Consider the following 23,154-nt stretch of genomic DNA (forward strand, 5'->3'; position numbering starts at 1 on the left):
TGATTTGATTTTTATATATGGTGAGAGATAGGGGTCTAGTTTCATTTTCTGTATAGGGATGTCAAGTTTTCCCAGCACCATTTATTGAAGAGATTGTCCTTTCATCACAGAGTGTTCTTGGTGCTTTTATAACAAATCAGATTACCATAAATACATGGATTAATTTCTGGATTCTCTATTTTATTTCACTTGGTCTCTATGTCTGTTTTTATGCCAGTACAATGTGGTTTTTGTTATTATAGCTTTGTAGCATATTTTGAAATCTGGTAGTATGATGCTTCCAGCTTTGTTCTTTTTACTCAGAATTGCTTTGTCTATTTGAGTTCTTTCTTCATTCTGTGTAAATTTTATAATTTTATAATTTTTTCCCTATTTCTGTGAAGAATGTTATTGGTGTTTTGATGGCAATTGCGTTGACTCTGTAGATTGCTTTGGGTAGTAATGTCATTTTTACAATGCTAATTATTTGAATCCACAAACTTGGGGTGTCTTTTTACTTGTGGCTCTTCAATTTCTTTCATCAGTGTTTTGTAGTTTTGTAGGAGGTCTTTCACTTCCTTGTTTAAGTTTATTTCTAGGTATTTTATTAAGTTTTTGTAGCTATTGTAAATGGGATTGATTTTTTTTTTTTTTTCCGAGATGGAGTCTTGCTCTGTAACCCAGGCTGGAGTGCAGTGGCACGATCTCAGCTCACTGCAAGCTCCACCTCCTGGGTTCATGCCATTCTCTTGACTCAGCCTCTCAAGTAGCTGGGATTACAGGCGCCCGCCACCACACCCAGCTAATTTTTCGTATTTTTAGTAGAGATGGGGTTTCACCGTGTTAGCCAGGATGGTCTCCATCTCCTGACCTCGTGATCCGCCCACCTCGGCCTCCCAAAGTGCTGGGATTACAGGCGTGAGCCACCGCGCCCGGCCAGGATTGCTTTCTTGATTTTTTTTTCATCTAGTTTGTTATCAGTGTGCAGAAATACTACTCATCTTTGTATGCTAAAGTTGTATCCTGCAACTTTACTGAATTCATTTATTAATTCTAAAAGTTTTTGTTTTTTATTAAACTTTAAGTTGTGGGTTTGTTACATAGGTATACACGTGCCATGGTGGTTTGCTGCACTCATCGACTCATCATCTACATTAGGTATTTCACCTAATGCTATCCCTCCCTTAGCCAGCCGCCCACCAAGAGGTTGCAGTGTGTGATGTTCCTTTCCCTGTGTCCATGTCTTCTCATTGTTCAGCTCCCACTTATGAATGAGAACATGTGGTGTTTGGTTTTCTGTTCCTGTATTAGTTTGCTGAGAATGATGGTTTCCAATTTCATCCATGTCCCTGCAGAAGACATGAACTCATTCTTTTTTATAGCTGCATAGAATTCTGTGGTGTATATGTACCACATTTTCTTTAGTCTATCATTGACAAGCATTTGGCTTGGTTGCAAGTCTTTGCTATTGTGAACAGTGCTGCAATAAACATACATGTGCATGTTTCTTTATAGTAGAATGATTTATAATCCTTTGGGTATATACCACTGATCCCACACATACACAAACTACCATCAAAGAATACTATAAACACCTCTATGCAAATAAACTAGAAAATCTAGAAGAAATTGATAAATTCCTGGACACCTACACCCTCCCAAGACTAAACCCGAAAGAAGTCAAATCCCTGAATAGACTAATAACAAGTTCTGAAATTGAGGCAGTAATTAATAGCCTACCAACCACAAAAAGCCCAGGACCAGACAGATTCACAGCCAAATTCTACCAGAGGTACAAACAGGAGCTGATACCATTCCTTCTGAAATTATTCAAAATGATAGAAAAAGAGGGACTCCTCCCTAACTCATCTTATGAGGCCATCATCATCCTGATATCAAAATCTGGCAGAGACACAACAAAAAAAGAAAATTTCAGGCCAATATCCTTGATGAATATTGATGCAAAAATCCTCAATAAAATACTGGCAAACTGAATCCAGTAGCACATCAAAAAGTTTATTAACCATGATGAGGTCGGCTTCATCCTTGAGATGCAAGACTGGTTCAACAAATACAAATCAATAAATGTAATCCATCACATAAACAGAACCAATGACAAAAACTACATGATTATCTCAACAGATGAAGAAAAGGCATAAGATAAAATTCAACACCCCTTCATGCTAAAAACTCTCAATAAACTAGGTATTGATGGAATGTATCTCAAAATAATAAGAGCTATTTATGACAAATGACAAACCCATAGCCGATATCATACTGAATGGGAAAAAGCTGGAAGCATTCCCTTTGAAAACCAGTAAAGACAAGGATGTCCTCTCTCACCACTCCTATTCAACACAATATTGGAAGTTCTGGCCTGGGCAATCAGGCAACATAAAGAAATAAGGTTTTCAAATAGGAAGAGAGGAAGTCAAATTGTCTCTTTTTTGCAGATGACATGATTGTATATTTAGAAAACCCCATCATCTCAGCTCAAAATCTCCTTAAGCCGATAAGCAACTTTAGCAAAGTCTCAGATTACAATATCAATGTGCAAAAATCACAAGCATTCCTATACACCAATAATAGACAAGCAGAGAGCCAAATCATGAGTGAACTCCCATACACAGTTGCTACAAAGAGAATAAAATACCTAGGAATCCAACTTACAAGGGATGTGAAGGACCTCTTCAAGGAGAACCACAAACCACCACTGAAGAAAATAAGAGAGAGCACAAACAAATGAAAAAACATTCCATGTTCATGGATAGGAATAATTAATATTGTGAAAATGGCCATACTGCCCAAGTAATTTATAGACTCAATGCTATCCCCATCAAGCTACCATTGACTTTCTTCACAGAATTACAAAAAACTACTTTAAATTTCATAAGGAACCAAAAAAGAGCCCATATAGTCAAGACAATCCTAAGCAAAAAGAACAAAGGTGGACTGGAGGCATCACGTTACCTGACTTCAAACTATACTACAAGGCTACAGTAACCAAAACAGCGTGATACTGGTACCAAAACAGATATATAGACCAAAGGAACAGAACAGAGGCCTCAGAAATAACATCACACATCTACAACCATCTGATCTTTGACAAACCTGACAAAAACAAGCAATGGGGAAAGAATTCCCTATTTAATAAATGGTGATGGGAAAACTGGCTAGCCATATGCAGAAAACTGAAACTGGACCCCTTCCTTATAGCTTATACAAAAATTAACTCAACATGGATTAAAGACTTAAGTGTAAGATCTAAAACCATAAAAACCCTAGAAGAAAATCTAGGCAATACCATTCAGGACATAAGCATGGACAAAAACTTCATGACTGAAACACCGAAAGCAAGGGCAATGAAAGCCAAAATTGACAAATGGGATCTAATTAAACTAAAGAGATTCTGCACAGCAAAAGAAACTATCATCAGTGTGAACAAGCAACCTACAGAATGGGAGAAAATTTTTGCAATCTATCCATCTGACAAAGGGCTAATATCTAGAATCTACAAAGAACTTAAAAAAATTTACAAGAAAAAAAAACATCAAAAAGTAGGCAAAGGATATGAACAGACACTTCTCAAAAGAAGACATTTACGTGGTCAACAAACATATGATAAAAAGCTCATCATCACTGGTCATTAGAGAAATGCAAATCAAAACCACAATGAGATACCATCTCACGCCAGTTAGAATGGCAATCATTAAAAAGTCAGGAAACAACAGATGCTGGAGAGGATGTGGAGAAATAGAAACACTTTTACACTGTTGGTGGGAGTATAAATTAGTTCAACCACTAAATAAGTTCCACACTGTGTAAGACAGTGTGGTGATTCCTCAAGGATCTAAAACCAGAAATAACATTTGACCCAGTATTACTGGGTATATACCCAAAGGATTATAAATCATTCTACTATAAAGACACATGCACATATATGTTCATTGCAGCACTGTTCACAATAGCAAAGACTTGGAACCAACCCAAATGCCCATCAATGATAGACTGGATAAAGAAAATGTGGCACATACACATCATGGAATACTATGCAGCCGTAAAACAGGATAAGTTCATGTCCTTTGCAGGGGCATGGATGAAACTGGAAACCATCATTCTCAGTAAACTAATACAGGAACAGAAAACCAAACACCTCATGTTCTTATTCATAAATAGGAGCTGAACAATGAACACATGGACACAGGGAGGGGAATATCACACACCAGGGCCTGTTGGGGGTGGGGGGCTAGGGGAAGAATAGCATTAGGAGAAATACCTAACTAATGTAGATGACGGGTTGATGAGTGCAGCAAACCGCCATGGCACGTGTATACCTATGTATCAAACCTGCACATTCTGCACGTGTATCCCTGAACTTAAAGTATAATAAATAAAAGTAAATACATACACTTCTCTCCTTATTTTCCTCTGCAAATTGCAAGAAGTTCATTTCATAGAATTTAAGATTTATGGAAATTCATTACATGTCATAATAAAGAAGTGTCAACAATGAAGGAGATTAATGCTGATCAAATATTTTGGTGAACTTCCTGGTTTTCAAAAGTTATTTTGAGCCTGGGCCCAAATTCCAACTTGCTGCAGGAACACGTCCTTAAACATTGCATGGCTTTCTTGCAAAAGGCATTTGGCCATTTGCTGAAGTGCATCCAAAATGACACAGAAACCAGCAACTACTCATCAAAACTAAGACTTTTCCCACCTTTCCCTTTTTAACTGAATGTCTATTAAGAAAGCAATGTTATTTAAAGCCATTTCTAAAACTCAACAGTGAGCTGTACCTTAAAAGATAGACAGAAGATCATAATGTTGCTTGTGATGGTTTCCAAAGATTAATTTTATAAATGAGAAAGAAAGAACTCTGATATTGATGAGTAGTAGATTAAATAATCTAAGAGAAAGAAAAGTGATCATTTCAAATGTATAGTTACATTTTATCTCAGTAATTATTAATTGCAATATACTTAAACACATACTTGGTTCTCTTTGCAAAGAGTAAACAGAAGATCAAATTGATTTACAAACCACTTTTCATAAAAAATATCTCATTTATTCCTCACAACAGTGCTTGGTTTACATAGTTCCATCCCCATTTTACATATGAGGAAACTAGATTATCATTCCACCACCCAGCTAGTTAAAAAGCTTCATCAAGACATTATAGATGATAACCAATAGCATGGGATCTGGAACCTGACAGAAATGTACTCAACTTCTAGGCCTTCTATTTACCGGTTATATGACTTAAGACAAGTTAGTATGTAAAATATGAACCCAGACAGGCTTTACAACTCAACATCCTATGACACAATATCAGAATGCTAAGGAATACATGAGGAAAACAAGGAGGACAGAAATATATACACACTTTACTTTGACAAATAAGATATTTCACCGTTATGGGTCTATCTCCACTTTCCACTCTATGTAATTATCATAGAATCTAAAAATACTTAAAAGAAGCAACTCACTCAGTGAGTCCTTAGTGATATGTTGGTTGTTTGGTGTCTTATTTGTTTTTAAGATATATACATGTGCTGCCTCCTTGTTAAAGCAATATGAAGCAACTCACAATAAAATTCACCACTGTGGTGATGCTCTCGTGCACTCTTCTCTCCCCAAGCTTTGGTTTTTATGTGCTTGGAATGCCCTTTTCCCCACCCTGTACCACCAGAGAGAGATAGAGCAGGAACTAAAGATAGGTGTGAATGCCCACACATTTCAGTGTATGTAAAGCAAGATCTAGAAGGATATCTACTAAAACTGTTCATGAGAATCCCTGAAAAATGATGTAGTTTTTACTTTCTATTTTGTTAGATTTCTTATAATGAATATGTTTAACTTCTCTCTATACACTTTAAATTACATTTTTCCATCTTCCTGATGATACCTCCAAAGACACTGATTTAGGAGGGAAGGGTCCAGGATTTTGATCTTCCAAAATCTCCCAGAGACTCTAATATGCAGTCAGTTTTGGGTACCATGGTTGAAATAACTGATTCCAGTATAAGTAGCAAGTGAAATTTTGTTTTTCAGGAAAAGTTTCAACTCTATTAAACAATTATTTAAAAAATTATTTCCTTTTATTTTGTAATAGTTTGATTCCACTACAAATATACATTCTCTAAGTTTGTTAGATTTGAATTACCTCTGAGAATTATAATAGCTTGGCCAGCCATTTTAAGTTATCCATTTTTGAATAAAGGGCCTAAACAATCATTGTAAAGCATATGTTTGTTAGGCAAATTTCACAAACTATTTAAAAATTAAGGCAAACAAGAAATATATAAATACAAATATCAGGGTTTTTTAATTCTAAATTTTTAACACTAACTCAAATACCATTTGACCGGCTCTAAAAATCATGGCCATTCTCAAAATATGAAGTAGAAAGTTATTGAAAATATAAACTTTGGTATAATTTATACCTATTTCACTAAACATTTTTAAAGTTTTAACTGGATAAATATAAAGATGCCAATATTTTTATAATTAACTTGAAAAATTTATAATGTTCTAAAACTCAGACATCAAAGCATCTATTTCTTTAAATTTATTAGTTATATCCTCAATACATTCTCCAGCTTTTAATTTTATCCCATCAATTACAAGATAGTCCTCTTCATAGTGGTTTTCAAACAGACTGCCTGCAGGAGCTTCTGGGCTGCATTTAGATAACTGCAAAACAACCATATAATTAATTGGAACTACGTCAAATTTACCTATTACTTGAACAAAACATAAAGTAGTCAGTAATTCCACAAGCCACATTAGCTACACAAACTTTTCTGTTATTCTAGTGTTCAAATAATAATCACCATATATAGTATAATGCAGGGTGAATGTGTTTATATAAGAAAAAGTTATTATTTAGGTCTGTGTCTATTCCCCAGCCTTATACATTTTTAGTTTTAATTTTATGCTTTGGAAAAATGTGATAATTCTAATTCTATGTGAGTTTTCTATGTTGTTTTATTTTTTACATTATTGTTATAGGGAATACAACTTAAAATATGACTGTTTTAGTCACATTTTCTGTGGTCATCTTGTCAAAAGGTCATCTGCATTACTTAAAAATAGTGATAATTTGCTCTTGCTTAGTGGGAAAGGACACTAGTAAAAACAATGCATATGTAGATTTATTTGATTTGTAACTTCAGAGTTTATTAAAGATAGGGTTCACTTCCCATGTAATTCAAGGGAAAAAGTATATATGTAGTTCATATAAATATTTTCACATATCAAAAATGTACCCTTTTATATAAATAATTTTTCAGTAAACTCTGTTTTATTTGTATATGGATTATTCAATTTGTGAATTATTCAGGTGGATTTATAAAAATCTAAAATTTATTTCCTCTGATTGCTTGCCAAGTCAGGGCATGTCACCCATGTTAATATTAGCTTAAGAAGAACATAATTAGGAAGGTGACTCTATGTAGGAAAATAATTTCATAAAACATTTCAATGACAAATAGAAATGAGTTTTGATTATCTATGTGTATAAGCTTTTTTCCATGTTTTTACTCTCATCCATTCATGTAAATGCCCGAGATAATCCAATTGAAACCTCACAGGTGAAATGATGAAAACATCATCAAATTTACAACTTCGAAAACAGCTTATACAATATCTGCTCAGAGAATCAACGTGCTCAGGACTTTAAAATTCTTAGAGGTCTCTTTGGAGTACTTAACTTATAAGAGGCCACCTTCTCCTAAAAACAACACATCTTCAGCTTTAAGTGGAGTTGTTTTTGGGAGACATATTAGTTATTTCTAATAACAATAAATAAATAAATAAATAAATAAAATCCAACATGTGATTATTTCTTTACTTTTAAACTGAAATTTCTCCAGCTTTGCTAGTTGGTTTCACTGTTATTCTCCTCATTTAAAAGTGAACAAGAACCCAAATATCCTGAATCTGGCATGAATGCCAGACTTACAAAGCTCAGTGTGCAGAGTGCTTATGAATCAGTAACCAGGAGGCACTCACCTGCCCACTAGCCAGTTAAAATAGCTAATTTTTACGCTTCTGAAATGCTGTTTGAAAGCATAAAATAATACAACAATCTAAAACAACAAGCAGGCTCCTGCCTGGTGATGGGTTAAAGCTATGTGTTTTACCTTAAGAAATAAAAATCAGAAGTATTTCTCTGTTCTATCAAGTTACTACTTATAATGGCAAAACAGAAGTCAATGCTGTGCCTGTAAAAGCTCCAGGACATCGTTATAAAGATCAATCTGGCTGTATTTTTGAAAACAAACTGCTAACACTGAAAAACACTGCACAAAACCATATGGTATTCAAATAAAACACACATTTGCTGAAAAAGAATAATTTGTATATTAGTTATACGTATATAGGATGTATGATACCAATCTGCAGGTCTTGTTCTGCAAAAGACCCATACATAGAAAACAAGTCTTTTTTTTAGAAAGGAACTCAACTGGAAAAGTAGCATTTACAACCCATGCACATTCAGGTAAAAATTGATATTGCTGATGCTGATTAAGAAAGTTATCTTTTTCAACTAAGTAGGAGTTTTTAACGTTAATATTACTTTCCTTTACCATAATAATCTCCATAGTAGTACATTCTGTATATTTTATTAATTTCTAACTCAATAAAGGACATGCTTACGAATAATCTTTATTTTTGTTGACATTCTGAATGAAATCATACAACTGGGCAGTCTGCTTAAAGGTATAAACCCCTTTGTCCATTTATAAATCCATCTTTTTCTACATCCAGGAACAGACAGACTTTGAGATAGGCAGTTGCTCAAAGTGTGAATGTGGGAAAAGAGAGATGAAGTAAGAAAATCTAAGCACTTATTCTCTCTAGCAACTGCCATTGCCAATTTTCAATCTTTAATAATAGCCAAATCTTGGGTGTTTGTTCCTATGCAAAGCCCTTTTCCTGGTTTACCATATTTTTTTATTATACTTAAGTTCTAGGGTACATGTGCACAACGTGCAGGTTTGTTACATATGTATACATGTGCCATGTTGGTGTGCTGCATCCATTAACTTGTCATTTACGTTAGGTGTATCTCCTAATGCTATCCCTCCACCCTCCCTCCACCCCATGACAGGCCCCGGTGTGTGATGTTCCCCTTCCTGTGTCCAAGTGTTCTCATTGTTCAGTTCCCACCTATGAGTGAGAACATGCGGTGCTTGTTACCATATTTAGTCCTCAAAACAATACTCTGAGGTTAGTGATAAGCCACTTTTTCAAATTACACAAGTCCTTATTGGCAGGACCAGGATTGGGAAACAGGATTATATTTCAGAGTCAGTGTCAATATGCTCTCTTGACTCCAGGCACACTGTATACCTAAATGAATGAATGAATAAAGCCTTAAGGTTACAGAACTCCTTACTGCCATTTTTTTTCCTAGTTAGGGAACAGCTGCATTGCCACGTGAAAGTGTCTACCCTATGACTTCTTTTTCTCATACCTACCACATCGCTGCTCTGTACTAATGGCATGAGCCTTGTATCACAAACTCATTTTATTGCAGAGACATTGAATAAAGTAAGCACATTTGGCCTTTGTGAGTTCAACATAGAAAGCCAAATGAAAAAATTAAAAAACGACAAGTCTAGATATAAATGGTAAAACTTATTCCAGCGAAAAATTCTACCTCCAGTATGTTAATGATAAGGTTTGTCCCTGTAGAGATTATCTTGGTGCATAATCCAGACAGGGCAGATTTTCCAGTGAGCTCTTGTTATCCTGGCCCCTCTCCTGACTGTAAAGATTGGCAGCAAGGGGGAATTCTCTCTGGAGTGGCCTCCTTCAGCTATAGTGAGCATCGTCCATCTTTCTTCACTCCAATCCCAAAGATTTAAAATTAAAAGAACTCTACTTAAACACAGATATTTTTTTCAAATACTAATAGATGTGTTTTGATTTCTTAACAGGTTACTAGTTTATTATTTACCTCATGATAATCAAGGACTCAAATTTCAGACATGAAAAGAGTTTTTTATATATTTAAAATGTACAACTAGGAACAATTCTGCTGTTTAAAGAATTTGAAGTTGTTATTTAGGTCTGAAAATAACTATCAATATTACCTTTTCTCCCATATTTATTTCCTCTCCATGTCCTTCTTCTGACTCACCAGGTGTGGCTGTGGGTTGCAGTGCTTGCTGCAGCATTTGCTCCAGCTCTTTTAGTAAAACTTCCATCTCAGAGACAACTAAACAAATATGATTAATACAGTAAAAATGCTACATCTCACTTAATTCAATCTAATTCATAATCTTAACTACCCAGAAAGAAGAAATCTTTTAAATGCTACAAGGTAAAATATAAATGTTTCATATAATTTTCATACATGACTTCTTCCTGATACAAAATTATTATGAATTTCAAGGTGAATCTTTTACAATTCTTCCTTGAAAAATGTAGGTGATAGTCTTGCTATGTATAAACCATAAAGTAGAAGTGAAATATCAAAAGCTTATTAGAATTTTTCTTTAATTAGGGGCCAAGGGCACCAAACTAAATTATATTATTTATAGAAACAGTGTCAGCAAATTTTTTTCTAAAGGGCCAGAGAGCCAATATTTCAGGCTTTGGGAGCCAGATGGTCTGTGACAACAACTCAATTCTGTTATTGTAGCACAAACCATTGACATGTACATAAACAACTGAGGGTGGCTATGTTCCAATAAAACTTTATTTACAAAAACAGGCAGCAGCTGGTGACCACAGTTTGCCAATCTCTACTATAGACTATTAAACTACTATTTAAAAGGAAAAGTTTTGTAATTAAGTGGCTAGGCTGAACACAGGCTAGTGCCTTCCTAATCCAAATTGCAACACATCTTAACTGCCTGATCTAATTTTTTTTAAAAAAAATACTGCATTTATAAAAGTCTTTTTATGTCACTGTGACATGCTCACGCCTGTAATCCCAGCACTTTGGGAGGCTGAGGGTGGATCACGAGGTCAGGAGATCGAGACCATCCTGGCTAACACAGTGAAACCCCATCTCCACTAAAAATACAAAAAAATTAGCCTGGTGTGGTGGTGGGTGCCTGTAGTCCCAGCTACTCGGGAGGCTGAGGCAGGAGAATGGTGTGAACCCGGGAGGCGGAGCTTGCAGTAAGCTGAGATCACACCACTGCACTCCAGCTTGGGCGACAGAGCAAGACTCCATCTCAAAAAAAAAAAAAAAAAGGCAAAAAAAAAAATCTGGTAATTCATTGACCTTGCTGAGATAAAACAATATCCCCACCAAATAAATAAAAGCCTACTATAACTCTAGACTTAACTACTGATTAAAAATATGCATTTGAATTCTTGACTTAAATAAAACAAACATTTGCATTTGATATAGGGCCTAGTGAAGCCTTTGCTTCAAAGAAAGGAGGCCACATGTGGCCTGCTGTCTTGCACCCGAGGCAGATGGAGCATCTAAGAAGCTCTTCCAAAAACAACGTAATTCAGACAGAAAGGCTGTGAGTACACATCCCTTCATCTTCCACTTGTTAGTAAAATCTAACATACCACCTTCTATTATCTGCAGTTCATGGGCAAGTCAGCAAAAATCACACCTAGTAGAGCAGCTGAAAGGTCATGGAAAGTGAAAATACCCAAATGGGACATAAGTAGGAAAATTTTAAATTCTGCTAAAGTACTTATTAAATAATGTCAAATAAAATCATGAATAGGTTTCCCCTTCTTGGTTGTCATTACAGTACTGGAAAAACTAATTTTAGTTTATATTTTTCATAACATAAGTTTGTCTTGAAAAGAATTTTTCTGTCAATATTTACTGCTTTCCCCAAGCACTTTTATATTCAATCAACGAATATTTACTGTTTACCTACTAAGGGGCAGGAACACAAGGAAATAAGCCTAGACTAATAAACCTTCCTAGCTATCACCTCCTCCTAGTCAGTTTTAGGTTTTCTCTATGGAAAACCTCTTTCAAAATAGTTTGAAACAAGCTTTCTGATAAGCAACTCCACATCTTATAAAAAGTTATCATGTTTAAAAACAAACAAACAAGCAAAGCCTATAATTAACATGTTAGTTGCATCCACATAGATCTGTGTTCTAGGGTTACTGCTAAGGCCTAAGAACACAGACTATAGAATGTCAGATTCTAAAACAGTGGCATTCAAAATTGTGTGGGCATAATAATCACCTGGGGAGTTTATTTAAAAATGTAACAATGCCATGTCTATCAAATCAAGATTTTCTAGAGGAATGTACGTTTTTTACTGAAACACTTTTGTTAATAAAACTAACACCCTCTTTAAGACAGATTTCTTCTTTAGTAACCTGTTAATAGATGACTGTTCATGGTTATTTTCACACCAATTCCCCAGTTCCACTCACAAATGTTAAGTTTTCCTACTTTACATTCTGAGTCTATGGAAATTGACAATGACATTTAATATACTGTTGAGAAGATAGATTTGCAGCTATGCTGTAAAAGAAAAAATGGCAAACAAACATCTTTATATTTCTAATGTCAGGCTAAAATACAATCAATTTATGATAATAAATATCATTGCCAAATGGCATTGTAGGCTCTCTGTTTTCAAGTGATATGAAGAAATATGTACACTGCCTTTTGATCAAAATTAGACAAAGTAATGGATGACTTCATAAGTCAACTAGGGTTTACAACACCAACCTAACTGCTGTCAGCTTCTGCTTCCAGAGCAGTGGGAGGTTTGCTTTTCTAAATAAGTATTCCTATATTGTAAATGAAGTTAAAAAATAATTCTCTTTTTTGGTTGTGTCTCTGTCAGGCTTTGGTATTAGGATGATGCTGGCCTCATAAAATGTGTTAGGGAGGATTCCCTCTTTTTCTGTCGATTGGAATAGTTTCAGAAGGAATGGTACCAGCTCCTCCTTGTACCTCTGGTAGAATTCGGCTGTGAATCCATCAGGTCCTGGACTCTTTTTGGTTGGTAAGTTTGCAGATGATATGATTGTATGTCTAGAAAACGCCATTGTCTCAGCCCAAAATCTCCTTAAGCTGATAAGCAACTTCAGCAAAGTCTCAGGATACAAAATCAATGTACAAAAATCACAAGCATTCTTGTACACCAATCACAGACAAACAGAGAGCCAAATCATGAGTGAACTCCCATTCACAATTGCTTCAAAGAGAACCAAATACCTAGGAATCCAACTTACAAGGGACATGAAAGACCTCTTCAAGGAGAACTACAAACCACTGCTCAATTAAATAAAAGAGGATACAAACAAATGGAAGAACATTCCATGCTCATGGGTCGGAAGAATCAATATCATGAAAATGGCCATACTGCCCAAGGTAATTTATAGATTCCATGCCATCCCCATCAAGCTACCAATGACTTTCTTCACAGAATTGGAAAAAACTACTTTAAAGTTCATATGGAACCAAAAAAGAGCCCGCATCGCCAAGTCAATCCTAAGCCAAAAGAACAAAGCTGGAGGCATCACGCTACCTGACTTCAAACTATACTACAAGGCTACAGTAACCAAAACAGCATGGTACTGGTACCACAACAGAGACATAGATCAATGGATCAGAACAGAGCCCTCAGAAATAATGCCGCATATCTACAACTATCTGATCTTTGACAAACCTGACAAAAACAAGCAATGGAAAAAAGATTCTCTATTTCATAAATGGTGCTGGGAAAACTGGCTAGCCATATGTAGAAAGCTGAAACTGGATCCCTTCCTTACACCTTATACAAAAATTAATTCAAGATGGATTAAAGACTTACATGTTAGACCTAAAACCATAAAAACCCTAGAAGAAAGCCTAGGCAATACCATTCAGGACATAGGCATGGGCAAGGACTTCATGTCTAAAACACCAAAAGCAATGGCAACAAAAGCCAAAATTGACAAATGGGATCTAATTAAACTAAAGAGCTTCTGCACAGCAAAAGAAACTACCATCAGAGTGAACAGGCAACCTACAAAATGGGAGAAAATTTTCGCAACCTACTCATCTGACAAAGGGCTAATATCCAGAATCTACAATGAACTCAAACAAATTTACAAGAAAAAAACAAACAACCCCATCAAAAAGTGGGCGAAGGACATGAACAGACACTTCTCAAAAGAAGACATTTATGCAGCCAAAAAACACATGGAGAAATGCTCATCATCACTGGCCATCAGAGAAATGCAAACCAAAACCACAATGAGATACCATCTCACACCAGTGAGAATGGCCATCATTAAAAAGTCAGGAAACAACAGGTGCTGGAGAGGATGTGGAGAAATAGGAACACTTTTACACTGTTGGTAGGACTGTAAACTAGTTCAACCATTGTGGAAGTCAGTGTGGCGATTCCTCAGGGATCTAGAACTAGAAATACCATTTGACCCAGCCATCCCATTATTGGGTATATACCCAAAGGATTATAAATCATGCTGCTATAAAGACACATCCACACGTATGTTTATTGCGGCACCATTCACAATAGCAAAGACTTGGAACCAACCCAAATGTCCAACAACGATAGACTGGATTAAGAAAATGTGGCACATATACACCATGGAATACTATGCAGCCATAAAAAATGATGAATTCATGTCCTTTGTAGGGACATGGATGAAACTGGAAACCATAATTCTCAGTAAACTATCGCAAGGACAAAAAACCAAACACCGCATGTTCTCACTCATAGGTGGGAATTGAACAATGAGAACACATGGACACAGGAAGGGGAACATCAGACTCCGGGGACTGTTGTGGGGTGGGGGGAGGGGGGAGGGACAGCATTAGGAGATATACCTAATGTTAAATGAGGAGTTAATGGGTGCAGCGCGCCAACATGGCACATGGATACATATTTAACAAACCTGCACATTGTGCACATGTACCCTAAAACTTAAAGTATAATAATAATAATAAAAAAATAATAATTCTCAAAAAATAGCAGTTGCCATAATCTACAAACTATGTTATCAAAATTGGTCAGTGATATCCTCCAAAGATATGGACAAAATGAATGCCTTTGCTGATTGCATGACCAATCATCTTCTATCAACACTGATTATCTTGTAGTTTCTCTGACTTGTTTCAATTTATTGTTGAGAGTGAAGTGGTAGAATTACGGCTACTCCATTACTCTGAGAAAAGAAACGAAAGAAAAAATATGTATCTGTAATAGCGAAGTTCATATCTAGCTTTTTTTTTTTTTTTTTTTGAAACGCAGTCTCACTCTGTCACCCAGGCTGGAGTGCAGTGGCATGACCTTGGCTCACCGCAACCCCCGCCTCCCGGTTCAAGCAATTCTCTGCCTCAGCCTCCTGAGTAGCTGTGACTAGAGGCACATACCACCACACCCAACTAATTTTATATTTTTACTAGAGACAGGGTTTTACCATGTTGGCCAGGCTCGTCTTGAACTCCTGACCTCAGGTGATCCACCTGCCTCAGCCTCCCAAAGTGCTGGGATTACAGGCGTGAGCTACCACGCCCAGCTCCATATCTAGCTTTTAAAAATTAATGTGTAGAAAATAAATCAGTGTTGTTTTTCCATTCCTGACAAGAAATAACTCACAGTTTGTCTCAATAACTCAGTCACTATTTTAAAAACTTTCAAATATATATTTATGGAGTTTTCTTTCACCTCGACTTATCTATTAAATGTTTAAGAAGCTGTTTCCTCCTGATAGAGTTTGGATATGTGTCTCTCCCCAAATCTCATGTTAAATTGTAATCTACAGTGTTGGAAGTGGGGCCTGGTAGGAGGTAAGTGCATCACGGGAGCAGATTTCTCACAAATGATTGAGTACTATCCCCTTGGTACTGTCCTTGTGACAGTGAGTGAGTTCTCATGAAACCTGTTCATTTAAAAGTGTGTGGCAACTCTCCCCTCTTTTGTTCCTGCTTTTGCCATATGACATGCCTGCTCCCCCTTTACCTTCTGCCATGATTGTAGCCTTCTGGGAAGGCTCCCAGGAGCCAAGCACCATGCTTCCTAGAAAGCCTGCAAAACTGTGAGCCAATTAAAACCTCTTTTCCTATAAATTACCCAGTCTTTGGTATTTCTTTATAGCAATGCAAAAACAGACTAACACATTCCCTTATATAGTAGCTACTGTTTGGGTTACCCCAAAGCTGGCACTGAAAAAAAAAATCCTAAATAAATTTGCAGGGCTATGTCAATGTTGACATTCTGAAAGCATTTTAATAAAAGAGAAGGGTGATGAGGAGGAAAAAGTACTTCGTTTTCTTTTGTTTTCTAAAAGAAAAGTGTTAGAGTCTAAAAGTTTTCCTACTTTACATTCTGGGTGTAAAAAAAAAAGTTATTTTTTAAAAATAACTACTTCATCCTTTCTGTAATCCCGAGTGGAGTGCAGTGGCGTGATTATAGATCACTGCAAGCTCAAACTCCTGGGCTCAGGTGATCCTCCCACCTCAGCTTTCCCAGTAGCTAGGACTACAGGCATGTGCCACCATGCCCAGTTAATTTTTTTTTTTTTAATTTTAGTAGAGATGAGGTCTCACTGTGTTGCCCAGGCTGGTCTTTAACTCCTGGGCTCAAGGGATCTTCCCGCCTCAGCCTCCCAAGGTGCTAGGATTACAGGCATGAGCCACTGCACCTGGCTTTCCTTTCTTTTAATAAGACTACAACGACTGACTTATTTAGCCAATTGAAATGCAATGCCATAGGATCCCCTGGGAGTGGCTTCAAGGAAAAGGGAATATATCACTGATAACTCCTCAGGGTTTAATGGGCTTTGAACATGACTGCCAAAGTTCCACATTGCAAATAAGCATTTTACTGCTTTTCAAGACTAAAGAAAATGTAGAAGGAGGAAATTGCCTTTGAAAACTAAAACTTTCTCCCTGCATTCCACATTCACTCTACTGTGTTCTAACCAACAACAATTTAGTTGGAAGCCCCAGGCTTCTGCTTTTCTTTCTTCTCTCCCTTTGGCACTCCTAGGATCCCAGTAAGTTTAGAATGAAGAAGTCTGGATTGAAATGTATAGTTGTTGGTATTTCTTCCCACAGCTGCTGGTGCTTTATTTATTTATTTATTTATTGAGAGGGAATCTTGTTCTGTCGCTCTGTCACCCAGGCTGGAATGCAGTGGTGTGATCTCGGCTCACTGCAACCTCAGCCTCCCAGGCTCAAGTGATTCTCCTGCCTCAGCCTCCAGAGTAGCTGGGATTACAGGTGCATGCCACCACGGCCAGCTAATTTTTGTATTTTTAGTTGAGACTGGTTTCACCATGTTGACCAGGCTGGTCTTGAACTCCTGACCTCAAGTCATCTGCCCGCTTCGGCCTCCCAAAGTGCTAGGATTACAGGCGTGAGCCACCATGCCTGGCCTGGTGTGTTATTTTAAAAAATTAAATACATGACTAAGACAGAGAAAATTTAATTCAAGGAAATAGAAACCTAAAGAAAATTTAAAAGCCCTGGTATGTAAATCAATGACAAAAATGATTCATTAATATTTCTCATATATATGTGTATATATACACACATGTATATATGTGTAAAAATGTATACATATGTACACACATGTATATATGTATACACACACACACACACACAAGAGATCTTTTTTTTTCCTTCAAAGGACTACAACTACATTCTGTGGAATTATATATAGGTTAAAGAACTAAAAGCAGGACAGGCTTTCACATACCCATGTTCTCCTTTGATAAGGCATCATCAGAACAAACATTTTCAAAAGAGCATTTTAAAATTGCTTTCCTAGAAGAAGAATTTGACAGATTTAGTTTTAAAAGATCAATCAAGTGTATTTAAATGACCATTTATGTCTATTCATTGGTAACTGTAGATTATAAATGCATATATTTTCTAAAGGTAATTCTCTTGGTTGTTTTATGTAGTAACAAAGTTTGTTGCAGTGAAAAACAAAGAAGACTAATATTGATTTGAGCTCTCACTAGGTGCAAAGCATTAACAATTTACCAAGCACCTTACACTGGCTTTTTCATAATTCTCCTCCAAAACACCTACTAATTGTTACTGTCATTATATAAAGAAACTGAGAATTTGAGATATCAGAGAAAAATGAGAAATTTGACAACTTAGGTAAATGGTGGAACACAGTAGAACTAAGCTCTGTCAGACTGCAAAATCCATACTGTTTCCACAATTCCATGTTGCTGACACAGAGTCAGAAAAAAATGTGCTCAAATGTACTTTCTCTAACCATAAGATCTTGAGAAAGTCACTAACTTCTCCAAGCCAGGGATTCTTCATTTTTTAAAATGGAGATTATAATATACTTCCTAACAATTTGATACGGTTACTGTGAAGTGTAATGAAATAAGGCGGTGAAAGTCCATTTTTAAAATTTAATTATTCATCTTCTGAAAAAGTACAAAGAAGGTCTACCTATTGGTGTCAGTCCTTGTTTTTGAGTAGGACCCCTCCTAACACAGCACTGATTACCATTCTTTAAAAAATGACTGGTTCAACTATAAACACTAAAACTTGTCATCTGTGGCTTATTAGTTCACTATGAAAACCTGTTTCTGGTTTACATTACCTATTTTTAAACTAAAAACCTGATTCTCTTCTGATTGCTCATAAGATATTAATCTTTAAAAGTTCTGTTTCAAAATATTTCATAAATATAAAGCATTTTCCTTACTTCTAAGACTACTACTTATAATTCTATTAATTCTTTTAGAAAACTGTAAACACAGTATTTTCCAAGTGAAACAGAATCAAGGATTGTGAGAAAGGTCATGCAATAACTAAATCCAATATATATTTCAATTTTATCATAATACTATTTAATTTCAAAAAGCATACCTTTTCCTTTCTCTAAATTTGGGCTTCTTTTCAATATTATTTTTAGAAATCTGCTTCTATAATGCAAAAATAAAAATATGAGTTAGTTCATATAGGACTAAATCAGCTCAGTAAAATAATGGGTCCCATGCAGTTCAAGTAATTTGGTCAGAAGAAACACCCCGGCCGATAACCCTAAACAACATCTTTACATCTAGTCAACCACTGCATAGTTGCTGCAATTGCATGGATCTGCTCATCTTTCAGGAGTGCTAAACTGATTTGATTTGGATGCCTACCTCCCATATTATCCACTACCCCTTACATAACTTCACAAACACATAAAAATAGTAATAAAAACACGTTAAAGTTGTACACACATATATAACCTTTAGATAAAGAAAAAAAAATAAATGTCAGAAGCACATGAAATGCAAAGCTATTAATATATAGTTGGAAACTGACATAGTGAGGGCCCAAAAGAAATTTGTACCAGGATAAGGGGCCAAAGGAGCGTGAGCTGGGCTTTTCATGTCTAGGCAAAGATAAGTGACATGTTTTGAGGGTGACACTGGTTAGAGAGCTGTGCTAATAATGTTCCATAAAGCCTAGGGACTTCAAGGATTTTTTCTGTCCATAACAAGAAAATAGGAAAAACTTCACTCACCGGGACACAAAAGCAATAAGGTAGTACGCAGTCTGACATGGGGAATTAGATGGCAAAAAGCAATAATCCTAAAAGAATGAAAACACTAGGTCTACACCATTAAAGTGAGAAATACAATTTCATGTCTCCTGAGATTTCACAATTGAATAATTAACATGGACACTTAGCCAGGACTTCTAAAATCACCAAGACAAAAGTAAGCAAAAGAGCCAAGAAATTAATGTAAAAATGTATACAGGGCCTTTGTAATTCACAAGTATTAAGAGCATATAGATCATCTGGAGAAGAAAAAACCCATAAAATAATTATATTTGCACTGTATAGTTCAGTTGACATAAAACTAAAAACAGGCAAAGCTAAACGGTGGCACTACAAGTCAGGATAGCAGTTACCTTGGAGGTAGGAAGTGTGACTAGAAGAGGGCATGAGAACACTTCTGGAGTTCTGGAAATGTTTTGCTTCTTGATCTGGTGCTGGTTAGAAGGGAATGCTCATTTTATAAAAATTCATCTAATTTTATCTACATTTATGATTTTCATTTTGTATGTTTGTATTACAGCAATAAACCTAAATTAAAAATAAGTATTTAAGTTATTAAAGGGTTAAAATGGATTAGAAACTATAATGAACAACTTCAGGTTTCTATGATATCTATGAGCCATGAAAGAATTTTTAAGGAGAGACAAATAGCATTTCTAGAATTAAAAAAAAAAGTCAAGTCATTGAATTTAAAATTTAATGGATGAATTAAAGAGCTGATTAGATACACTGAAGAAAGAATAACTATTCTGGAAGGTAGATTTGATGAGATTGCCAAATCTATAGCAGTGAGAGACAAAAATACTTTTTGGAAAAGTAGCTAAGAATCATGGAGAATAGAGTGATAAGGTCAAGAATATTTCTGAAAGGAGTTGCATAAGGATAATATAGAAACAAAATGGAAGATAAAATATTTGAAGTGATAACGACTAAGAATATTCCAGAATTAGGCCAGGCATGGTGGTTCACACCTGTAATCCCAGCACTTTGGGAGGCCAACGCAGGTTGATTATTAGAGGTGAGGAGTTTGAGACTAGCCTGCTCAACATGGCAAAATGCTGTCTCTACTAAAAATAAAAAATAAAAAAATCAGCCATGCATGGTGGTGCACACCTGTAATCCCAGCTACTCAGGCGGCTGAGGCACAAGAATCACTTGAACCCTGAAGGCGGAGGCTGCAGTGAGTTGAGATTTCACCACTACACTCTAGCCTGGGTAACAGAGCAAGAGTCTGTCTCAAAAAAGAAAAAAAAAAAAAGAATTTTCCATGTCAATTTGTAAAAGCCCATGGTGCCAAGCTATAAAGGTAAGACAATTAGGCTGTAATAGACACCATATCAAAACAATATCCAGGAATATATCTTCAATTAAACAATATCCAATAAAACTATAATTCAAGAAGGTAGCCATACGTGTGTGTTTGTTGATACTGAGGAGTATAAAAAGGTTTAATACTATTTTCTCTGCTTTTTGTGATTGTTAATTTCCATGATTATGAAAAAATTACAATTTTTAAAATAATACTTTTCAACAGTGAGAACTAAAAAGATAGAAGTTTGCTGAAAGAGCTACTACAGAATGTACTTTGGAGGAAGAAGATTAATCTAGAAAAATAAAAAAGAAGTGAAGATAAGTAAATTAAGTCCTCAACATTATGTAAATCTAAATAAACACTGACCTAAAAAAAGACAAACTGGTAATGGAGTAAAGAACAAAGAGGATTTACAAAAGTAGACAACTGAATGGAAGAGGAAAAGGGGTTAGACAAAGGTGAAAGCATCTTAAGAACCTTGAATTATTCAGAAGAAGAGTGATGGTGATTAGGTTTACATTGTTAAACCCATTAAGCATGTTCATATTTAAGGATAATCACCAAAAGAAGAGAAATATAATTTGTATTTTTTTAAAGAAAATTCATTTCTATTATGTCTAAAAATATGTACTTCAATGGATAGAAAAATTCATAGACTTAACACTTGGATAGACAGATAATGCCTGTCTATTCAGCACATTTATTATTAGAATTTGCTGCTAATATTTTTTAAAACATTTTTGAAAAAATTTTTCAAATTAAGTACTTTCCATTTAAAATCTTGTTTACATTATGTACATGCATTTGCTATATTTTCAAGTTTCATAATCTTGTTTGAAATCCACTTTAAGCTATTAGTTCCCATGAGGTAGGATCCAACAATATGACCCATATGAAGAATAGACACTTGCTCCTAGTTGGTTCACATCCGGATAGTTGAATGACTTCCTGAGTTCCCTTACTGCCATGAAATTCAATTCATCTTCCAGATTGTCATATGTTTACCTCTTCCCCTCTTTTCTCTCCAGTGTTGATCCTTTTCACTTCAGCATTGATTATGCTCAGGGTCTTTCTTGACATCTGGGGTAGATTCTTAGCCTTGACTCTCATCTTGATAGCTGAAAAGGCTACAAGTTCCAGAATGTAGCTACCAGGTGGTAGAGACTCAATCTGGTTCCCTTAGTGACCATGGAACAGAGATTCTGTTCTAATTGTTTCAATCCCTGCTAATCCTCAATGGACATACATAGTGTTTGTAAATGACTAATACAGTTAAGAAATTTGTACATCATCGTCTTCTCATGGAAGATCCTAGACTTTCCTTACAGAAACTGGTGGCTTCTTTTCTTGTGTCTTCAGGTTGTTGAGGTTCCTCTTGGTTTGGTGGGGCATCTCTGATGCACAGTGAAACATCTAGGAATACTCTCCTGTAGGTCTAGGGTTGGCTGAGGTAGGTAGCTCTGCCCTACATGACTTGCATTTTCCTAAGACCACTGGGTAAACTTGGGTTAGTGTAGAGCTAAAAAGACAGAACTTTGCTGAAAGAGCTACTACAGAATGTACTTTGGAGGAAGAAGATTAATCTAGAAAAATCAAAAAGAAGTGAAGATAAGTAAATTAAGTGCTCAACATTATGTAAATCTAAATAAACACTGACCTAAAAAAAGACAAATTGGTAATGGAGTAAAGAACAAAGAGGATTTACAAAAGTCAAAAGAAAAGCAAAAATACAGAAGCCTCTTAAGGACTACATTGGAATTATCACACTGTCACTCCTACGTTATTCCATGGGCCAAAGTAAGTAACAAAGTTCAGCCAAAGGCATGCAGTGGGGCAATATATTCTTCTTTAGAAGGAGCAATTGCAAAGGGTGTTGCTAAAAGAAGGTGGTCACATCTCCTGATTTCAAAAGTTATGATAAAGCTACAGTAATCAATATAGTATGGTATTGGAATAAGAACAGAAGAATAAATCAACATAATAGAATTGGGAGTCCAGAAAAAAACTCTCATATATATGGTCAACTGATTTTTAGCAAGGGTGCCATGACAATTCAGTAAGAAAAGAATAGTCTTTTCAACAAATAGTACTCAGACAACTGGATATCCACATGCAAAATGAAGTTCAACCTGTACCTCACATCATACATAAAAGTTAAAATGGACCAAAAATGTAAATGTTAGAGATAAAACTTACAGGGGCAAATCTTTATAATCTTGGATTAGTTAATGGTTTCTTAGCTATGACACCAGAAACACAAACAACAAAAGAATAAATTGGATGTCATCAACATTTTAAAACTTCTGTGATTTTAAAGGACACAATCACGAAAGTGAAAAAATCTACATAATGAGAAAAAAATAT

At 35.7% G+C, this 23,154-nt stretch overlaps 1 protein-coding gene across 1 annotated transcript in view; it reads right to left on the minus strand.

Moving 5' to 3' along the window:
- Nucleotides 1-5,025: 5,025 nt before the first annotated feature.
- Nucleotides 5,026-23,154, minus strand: part of ZCWPW2 (zinc finger CW-type and PWWP domain containing 2) — a 175,441-nt gene continuing 157,312 nt past the window's right edge. Inside the window, exons 6-9 of the mRNA XM_032162248.2 lie at nucleotides 18,794-18,849; nucleotides 17,652-17,719; nucleotides 10,086-10,210; nucleotides 5,026-6,675 (exon numbers count right to left, since the gene is read on the minus strand). Of these exons, the coding sequence (XP_032018139.1) occupies nucleotides 6,514-6,675; nucleotides 10,086-10,210; nucleotides 17,652-17,719; nucleotides 18,794-18,849 (411 nt within the window). The 3' untranslated portion in view covers nucleotides 5,026-6,513. The remainder of the gene's footprint in view (nucleotides 6,676-10,085; nucleotides 10,211-17,651; nucleotides 17,720-18,793; nucleotides 18,850-23,154) is intronic.

This window comes from Hylobates moloch, unplaced genomic scaffold, assembly GCF_009828535.3.
Source record: "Hylobates moloch isolate HMO894 unplaced genomic scaffold, HMol_V3 SCAFFOLD_8, whole genome shotgun sequence".
Taxonomy (NCBI): domain Eukaryota; kingdom Metazoa; phylum Chordata; class Mammalia; order Primates; family Hylobatidae; genus Hylobates; species Hylobates moloch.